The 9,389-nt window shown below is 38.8% G+C and overlaps 1 protein-coding gene across 1 annotated transcript in view; it reads left to right on the top strand.

Annotated features, from left to right (window-relative positions):
* NUBPL (nucleotide binding protein-like) overlaps positions 1-8,988 on the top strand; it is a 29,769-nt gene extending 20,781 nt beyond the window's left edge. Inside the window, exon 5 of the mRNA XM_010022516.1 lies at positions 8,926-8,988. Coding sequence (XP_010020818.1) covers positions 8,926-8,988 — 63 coding nt within the window. The remainder of the gene's footprint in view (positions 1-8,925) is intronic.
* The last annotated feature ends 401 nt before the right edge of the window (positions 8,989-9,389 follow it).

Raw genomic sequence — 9,389 nt, 5'->3', positions numbered from 1 at the left:
GCAGGAAGTGGGGCAATTTCCACACAAGAGGAAATGGATTTGTAGGTGCATTTATTTTGCATTTTATTGCCAAAGGAAAATACAAGTTGTTGAGGTAGTGCGAGTAAAATCTGCGTGTCTGTAAAGAAAAACAGTTGCACATAGAAAACTTCATTGACGCTGATAGAGTAAGATTTTCCTGGCTAGTATTTTCTTTGTCCTCTGCTGGAGTTTGTCTTCTGGGTTCTGTAGGGCAGGGTGTTGTCTGCCACATTGTGTTTGCACCAGTATGTGGTATGATGCAGCCTCACTCTTGACTGCTGCTTAGATGTTACCATTTAAAAAAAAAGTCATTAACGCTGATAATAGATCGTGGAATCAATTAGAGATAAGGTAGAATATACTGTAGGTACATTCTAGTATTGGAAACCTTTCTACCATCATGATTGCTAGGTACGTGCTGAAATACTCTTTTCCTTCCCACTCTTTGAAAATGAAAAAAAAAAAAGAAAGAAAAAGGGGAGGGTGTGTTTAACACTGTTAATCCAGTGTTATTGACATACTGATCGGGATTCTGGAGGAACAGAGACAGTCTTAAAATTGTAATACACCGTTCTGTTTTGAAAGGGAAGCAGCAACACTACAGTTTACTTCTAATTGAATATAATTTCTAATTGGATGCAGTATTTTTGCTAGGCTTGGGCAAGGCCCAGGCTTGGGCTGATCCTCTGTAGAATAATGTAGTGATCTTGAGTCTAGATCCTTGTGAAAAGGGTCATTATATAATCCACATGGTAGCTTCTGTCTGTGAAGTTTGATCACCAGCACGAAAGCTTGGATAGATACATGGCTTTAGTCAAACATGAAGCAAAACAGCTGAGCAAACTAAGATGGAAGACTTACAGCTTACAGTATCTAAAATCTATAATAACCAAGAGTCTGTAGCCTGCAGGACTCAATCAAAAAATTAAGTCATGTAGGATAGCATTCTGAAAATTAAAAAAGACAGGAAAGTCTGTTGTATAGCCATCTGTTCCTCCTTGGACTATGTTCTTGGTAACAAAAGGAGGGGTAATAAGCACCATTTGTGGCAATTAAGTTAAATATGAAAAGGAGTAAAGATTGACAAATAAGTGTGACTCTGGGGAAAACTTGATATTCTTCTCTGCCTCTGTATCTGTGAGATAATCATTCTCCTTGGAGAATGAGGGTTTTTAAGATGTCACTAATCTCTACAGAATGAAAAAGAATTATTCTTTATCCCTAGTTTGCTTCTCATTTTAAAGGCTGAGAAAATTATTGTTGGTCTCTTGTAATTTAAAAGAACAATTAAATTCTTAGCACATAAGTGATGGTGGGAGAGGTCATATAAGGTCAGGTTCTAATCGTTAATACAGGACACATACTGCTAATACATGACACCCATCGCCATGTTTCTCAAATAAACTAAAATCGTGGCTACTCATGCATGAGCAATCACAATTTTTCAGATAGAGAACAATATGCTCAGAGCTGCTGAAATTATCTCCGCTCTTGTCCCTGAAACTTAAAGGGTTTTTTATACAAAATTCTGTGCTGTTTTTGTTGGAACACACTTAACAATCAAATACAGAATCATAGAACTGAAATAATACCTAGCAGATTCAAACACTGGGGAATAAGGATGCCGACTGACTTCTCAGAAACCCAACATGCTGTCACACCTTCTAAGCTCTGTCAAGACTAGAATAAAGGGTGTTTCTAAAATATGTTAGCTAATACTTTTTTTTCTTATACACTTGCCATGGTGTTCAACTTGCCTTGCTGATATATAAAAGTATACCTCTCACTGTACATTAAAATTTTAAAATGTGTAAGCAAACTTGTCTAAATTCATTATTTTAAAGCTGAAATGTAGTTGGTGGGAAAAGGAAGTTTCTTTTTCACAACTGGCAAGGAAATTGTAAGCAACTAAACCTTTCCATAAAGAAAATTACTTGTAATATTGTGCATGTGTGACACTTAGAAAGTTCTTCCTCAGGGATGCACAGAGTAAATAAGACTCATCAACTCAAGAAAAGGGCTGACTATGTAGCTAAAGGATGTGAAGCTTTAATGGCTGGAGTTCTTTTCTCATGAAGCTTAAGACAGTCTCTATGGAGAAATAAGCAGTGCTAGTAAAATGATTTTGCTCTTGGTATAACATTGTCTACGTTAGTGTTTCTGTCAGTTGTTTAACTTGTGGCTTTTTTCTTAACAGTCTTCATTGACAAAACTGTTACGTGCTACAGAAAATGGAATATTGCTGTAGTCACGTTAGCCTAAATGGCAGGGGCTCGACTAATAGAAAGAGAGCAAACACACCACAGCAATTGGGAGTGATCTAAGATCCTTTACAAGAAGCTAATAATTTCTTAGTTTAATCAACAGTGAGGACTCACCAGACCCTTCTGGAGATAATTGAGAGTCTTGAGAGCATTCTCCTCCTCCACCAAGCTGTGGAGGTGGATTGGCTGACAAGGGCTTCATTTTTTTGCTCACCCAGACATACGACAGAATCTCTAGAAGCTAAAGCTAATAAAGGGAAATCAGGAACAATGTGAAAATTGTAGAATATGGAAAACAGTAGGAAAAAAGGTAGAATAGAGAAAACAAATGAGTTGCTGAAACCAGGTAGAATTCATCGTGCTCATATGTAGGAGAATCTCTCAGGGATCATGAGAAGGAACTAGCAGCAAAATAGGTGTTTGAAAGAGGCATCCTGAAACTTGTGGATAAGAGGGCTAGAAACACAGCAAGAGATGTAGAACATGATTAATTGCAGTGGAGTCATTCTTCCACCAAGTGAGTTTAAATGCCCAGTGAACTCTCTATTAACACTGGGGAAAAGGTAAGCAGAGGTTCCTAAGGACTCTTCCATGAGCATAAAACCCAGAGAGGTGTGGGACAGTTGGTGGTTATCCTGTAAGGACTTGCTGCTAGAAATTTTTGGGTATATCACAGTTTTGATGCCACAGTGGATTTGTTAATGGCTTGCTAGAACAAACAGGCTATCTGTGACCATTCAGCATCAAACTCCTATCTGTCTCAAGATAAAGCAGCAGCTCAGGCAAGTATAAAATACATTTGCTGTACCAGTGTGTCCGTTCACCTTCTAAAAGCTAGGGAATCTTGTTGGGATAGACTTTTCAGGAAGAAGATATGCTGGAGGCTGAAGCAAGCAGTCGATGTTGTCTGTCATCTTCTTGGCTTGGGAATGAGAGAAAAAAAATAAAAAGTATTTGTGGAGAAGAGATGATAGACCTCTAAGGTTCATCAGGGGTAATGTGTTCAAGACAGCAGAGAGGTCATGAAAGAATGAAGTATAGATTTCACCTTTTTCCCCATTATTAAAGAGATAGTGAGCCCTTGTGGCAGAAAGTATAAAGAGAATGACTGCTTTTGGGAGGGGGAAATAAAAAGAAAACAAAACCGAATTCCATGAATATGGAATGGTCAATTCCTTAGTGTTTTTTTTGCCAAATACTGTTGTGGAAAACATTTGGAATGTATTAAGGAAAAACATTTTGAGTTCACCCTCTTGTTCTGTAAAAATCAAGTTGGAGAAAAATTGGAAGTAGTGGCAGCAAATAATGTGTGCTGTTGTTTAGCTGTCATCAGTAATTCCATGTAGAGAGTAGTCTCTCCAGAGTGTGATATCTTAAAAAGAGAAGCAAACCCTGAAGAAGGCTGCATGATATATGATTTATAGTATGCCTTATCATCAGAGCTTCCTTTGAATGATTACTGTAACATTTGGTATTTGTTGGTTCAAATCCTTCATTCAGGTTGTAGATAGTACAGTGCATCATCAGACCCCTCATTTATGCTTCACTCTGCTGAAGAAAGTGCTGAGTGGTAGGATAGTCTTTTTGAAGGATGTTACTATATTGCATTTGAATTGCACTCTTCTACTTAACCATGTTTTCTGGGCAGGATGTCTTTTTTGATGCATGTAATGGCACATGTATAATGGCACCTTGGGGCTGGCAGTGTTTCCCAGCTAAGGCTCCCCTGGATGATGGCATGGCTGTTGCAACTGCTGATGCATAGGATTAGTAGGAAATTTCCCACGAACACTAAGGATTGTTTTGGTTGGTTTTTTTTTTTTCTTCAGATGTTAGATTCAGGAATTATCCAGTTTACTTACTCATCTCTTCCATTTCATGCTGAAATTTATAGATTGACTTTTATTGTCAATATGACAATAAAAAGTCCCCTATCTGGGCTGAGACTTCATTAAAGCTTGGCAGGAGTTGCCAGTACGTGCAAAGAAAAATCTTATAGAACTGCCCAGAGGAGGACAAAGTGGGAAAGGCTCTGGGAGTCTTGCAGTAAACAAGAATTTCTCTAGGTGACATGAAGCTTTCATCTGAAGTGGAAGCTCACTTAAAGCTGTGTTTATCATCATGCTTTTAGTGCCTTCTGAGTTGACCATAGAAAAACACATTCGTCTGAGGGCAGCTCCAGTCATGCACTGAAAATGGGAGTTATGTCAAAGTAACAAGCAATTTCCATGGAAATTAAAGCTATTTAAAAATCTGATTGAACTGGAAAATGAACTGTGGTTGAGCAAAGAGAGTGCTAATAAGAACAAAAGCTATCACCTATCATTATTTCCCTGCAGATGGTAGTTAAGTTTAATATTTGTCCTTGTGATAGTTACTATTTGATTAGTTGCTTATGGTTGCTAGTTTCCTTTAGCAATGAATAAACTGTAAGCCCATAACAGCTCATTTGAGCAGATCTTAATACCTTATCCTTCTTTACAGGTATATTAACATCCACAGCATTTGATATTCCAGACAGTTGGGACTTGCACAGATTCTCCCTTGGGCATCTTAATAGTCTTGGAGTCTTGTAATCACAAGTTAGAAACCATGTCAGTACTGGGATTTACAGTCTGTGATATACTTGGCTCACGATGAAGTGATGTGATCAGTATGTTTTTTCAAAGTTGCTGATCCAGAGTTCTTTATATGTAGTGGTTTGGGTGAAGGCAAATGTGGTATCAGCTACTTGTTTTGACTTTGGTGATGGGTAAATTTTATTCTGTATTTTGCGTGGCCATTGCACTAAACACTGAAAGCCGCTGTAGTGAGCTGTTTGCCAGCTAAGATCTGCACTTCAGGGAAAGGCAGAATAGCAGGTTAAGCGAAGCCAAGCCAGTCTGTGAGAAGAGGTCAGTCAGCTATGACATGTACCATCAGTTTGCAGTAATCTTAGCAGTGATGCATAATTCCCTCATGGGTAAGATTTTTTGGGAGAATGAAATGCCATAACCAAAAGGCTCACATTTCTCTAGGATTACCGTAGTGCTTAATTAGATGAGCTAATAAAAAGACTTGCAGTTTAAATCTATCCCATGTCTATTATCCCATGACAGAGTAATCAATCAGGATGTTCTGATTATTTAGGCTAAGTAGGACTTTTCAGTCTTTTTCCTGATGAACTTCATTACAAGTTCTTTGTTGCCTACTTCATGATCTGTGCTGTCATTAGTCACTTCATCATCTACCATGCTCTCTCAGTCCTGTGATTGAAAGAATGCTGCGTTCTTCTGGCAGTGTTTCTACCAGTGTCTGAGAGGTGAAGTCACTCACATGGCCGTTAATCCAGCTCTTTAAACTCTCTGAACATCACCGTCCACCTCTGCCTCTGCCCTCTACAGTGCTGCTCTCGGACCCCATTCTAGGCAGCGTTTGTAATGAACGAGTCTGTCTTCTGGTGCCCTTCTCCTTCATCCTCTTGAAGCAGGGAGAATGCTTGGCTTCCAACTTACTGGTATATTACTGTTAAATATAAAGTTACCTGCAAAAAACTGTTTTCAGAAAGACAGTGTGTAAACCATTCATTTAGAGCTCACAAACCACAAAAGGAAAACCTGGTCTGTAAAGCTCACTTTTATCCTATGGCTGTGGGTGATAAGAACTCATCCTTTATTTTTATTCCTGTGGCTTTCCACCCAAAAAGGAAATAAAACCCCTCTCCATTTTAAGTTGCAACCCATCTTCTTTTGCTTAGTAGTGGTAAGCAGCTGACCTGAGCTGTGCTCTGTCTCCATATGCCACATTGAAAAGATCATGAGTATGAGAAACTATTCTGTACAGTTGTATGTAATGAAAGGTGTATTGACAGTCACTGAGATTCCATTTAGACCTTTCACATACATTGATTGATAGATGGGTCCTCACTCATAGCTGAATGATTCGTTCAACTATAGGAAGCTAAGGCTTGAAACAGTTGATTTTGTTAGACAGGTTACTGGTAGTGTTCTGTAAGGAAATGTATGAGATACCAGTCTGTTCAACATATAAAGTAGTGATCTAGGAAAACAAAAAAAAGGATGCTTAGCAGGTAAAATGGATTGCTACCAGCAGCAGGGCTAAGTAATGCTAGCATGCTGGCCACACAGAGTTGTACCAGGAGCGAACCTCCTGTTACAAAGTGACAGATCAGCCACTTGGCAAATGGGAGTCTGTGTACATTGTGCAATCATCGCCCAGACACTCATTAACAGTGGCTTTTTTTGGGAGAAAAAATCGAGTTTACTGGGATCTTGACACAGGGTAACACACTAGCAGGGTAGCACACAGCAATCAAGTTTCCGAAGCAGGATAACTGGGATGGTTATGGGAGTCTATGTGACGATGCTGTCTTTGGCTGGATCAAACGAGACTCCCTGAATTGCTGTTTAGCTCAGTTTTAGCAATACAGCTAGTTCGTGGTCCTGTATGACTACTACAGAGTTAGGGATGATCCATTGCTGCTGATTATCTTGATTTATGTGCAAAGTATCTCCTATCTTAACTGTGTACAAAACCACTGTCCTATATTACTATTTCTGCATCTACAGGAACAATTTATACAGTATATTTTTAATTCTTTGTACAATTTGGTCAACTCTGGAGCAGGAACAGCCTGGCCCGTCACTAGAAGGGGCCAGATTTTCCGTGCAAGTTGTTAATTGACTTGTTAAAACACATAAATTGATCTGTGCAAAGTGAGAGCTGTCTGCAGGACTCTTCAAGATAGTCCAAAATTCCCAGCTGGAGCACTCCAACACCAATTAGTCAAATACTTAACTGCAAAGGCAGCTTGACTTCAGTCAATCACCTTATTTCACATTGGTCCATTATGTCATCTAGGCAGGTGGCTAGCTGGGGAGTAGCTAGGTTACCCAGGGAATTAATAGCTAAGCGTAGTGGGTGCTGCACACAGGCGCATCTGTGCTACCCAACTGCACTGCAGTTATACCCGTAGGAGAAGTTTGAATTTCATGCTGTGATTTAAGTTCTATAGCTCTTGCCACAAAGTCACACATATGGGAAAAAACAATCCTAGCTTGGAGTCTGCATGCCTTACCAACTCAGAAAATTACTTGACTTCAGTTTTAAGGTGACATAAGCACTGAGACTGTGAGGCGCTGAGGCTGGGGGTGCCAGAAAAGAAACCCTTACAAGCCAGGAGTATACCCTAGGAGAGAGGAGGCATATTGTAAGGGTGCCTGGCCCTGCAAAAGGCTACCACCTGCTTCAGAGCAGTGGCAGTTGGTGCCAGTGGTCCAAGTGAGACACAGACCTTCTCTTCCTGCCCCTCAAGCTCTGGTCTTGGGCATTTGTCAGACTGTTTGCTATTTAAAGGCTCATCAGGGATACAAGGTCCAACTCTAGGTCTGTGCCATCTAAGAGTGCCACAGGAGGCAGGACAGATCAGCACGGTAGGGAATATTCTGGTGATTTCTTCCAGTAAAAAAAGGGAAAGTTGTCAATGTGGGCTCCATATGCAGAGTTACTGGATAAGATGAAGTAGCTTGGTTACAATTTAACAAAGTAGAAGCAAGCCGAATAGCAGGGGAGTTTTCTCTTGTACTAGAAAAGCATGGAACATGATGCACCAGTTGGAAATTGAAATATGACAAATTCAAATTTAGATAAGGTCTACATTTTTAACAATGGAAGTAACCAACCTTGGAAACAATGTACAAGATACATATATACACACACACAAATATACAAAAAGATAGTCTTTTAGTTGAAAATCTGTGTATCAAGATTGGAGACCTTTCTAAAAAGTATGTTCCATTTTGACTACAAGTTGTTAAGCTTGGTACAGGAATTATTTGGTTTTCTTTTGTGGTTTGTTTTGTGTTGGACTTTAGGCAGTGTTTTTATATATGTCTCGACATTAAAATTGTGAATACTTGATGTTAGACTGAACATGCTTCCTATCTGTGTCATGTTTTTAGAGATGTTACAAGAAGTATGCTTGTTAGACAGTCTTACAGTTACGTGCTTTTCTGCCCTCCAGATGTTACAGGTTGGTGTGAAAGGGAGGTTTTGCTGTACTGTTGCGGAATCAGTTCTTTCCAGTAACCACTTCAGTCTTTTTGAAAGATGTCTTTTTTTTTTGGAAAATAATTTTAATGTCTGTATAGGAAATGATGTAGTGTGGTCTAATCTGTAATAAGTTAATTGTATCTCTTTTTCAAGCAAAATCATTGTTTTCTCTCATTTTCTGTGTCAGTCTTGTGCACAGTGCATCTCAATCTTCAGGATGAGGGAAGTTTATAATTAATAGTACCCGTGGGACTAAAGAGTCTCCTTCCTTCTCAACACTTCCCTTCCAGAAGAAAATTGATTCTGTTTGCTGTTTAAGACAGATTGTTCAGTCAATCTCTATTCTCAGAGTAATACCAAAGTTAAGTTTTACAATCCCCTGCCAGTGTTTTAAATAATGCTTATACTACTTTTATGTATTAATGCATCGTTTCTCCTGAACACAAAACTGGCTACATTGAACCCATTTATTGTAACTTTTTTTTATTTTTATTTGAAGGTGTGTAAAAGAACAGACGTCTAAGGGGATGTAAAATACTCCTTTTTATAGAAAATGAAAGGTGCTAAACATATGTTTCTATTTTTACAGGCTAAAGCCTATCTAAAGATAGCTATGGAAATAGTAAGACGGCTGCCAGTACCTCCTGCTTGAAGTGTTTATCTATCACTGAAACTTAACAGAAAAGCAATCTTTTGGTGCGACCAATCTAGAAGAGTCCTGCTACCTAATAATGTGGATGTCATATTTTATTTCTAAGAACTTTTTAGAGGTTAATTTAGCAAAGGTTAAATTACGATTGTGATATTTACTGTTTTTCAAATCATTGTTTGGGCATGTCCAAATGGATTGAAATATGCAAAAGATGATAGACAGTATTCAGCTGCTGGATTGTAACATCATCAAGCAAGATGTGGTGAAGTACATTTTTCACGTGTCCTGTTTTAAGGTCAAGAATGAAAAACAGCTGCTCCAGCCAAGCAGAATGATGAGAGGAATGCCAAGGCATAAATCCTGCTTTAAAAGTTACATTTGCAATACTCCAATTTTTTGTC

The sequence above is a fragment of the Nestor notabilis genome, unplaced genomic scaffold (assembly GCF_000696875.1).
Source record: "Nestor notabilis isolate BGI_N333 unplaced genomic scaffold, ASM69687v1 scaffold32679, whole genome shotgun sequence".
Lineage (NCBI taxonomy): Eukaryota > Metazoa > Chordata > Aves > Psittaciformes > Psittacidae > Nestor > Nestor notabilis.
The sequence above is the reverse complement of the archived record's forward strand: the minus strand, read 5'-3'. Positions and strand labels throughout refer to the sequence as shown.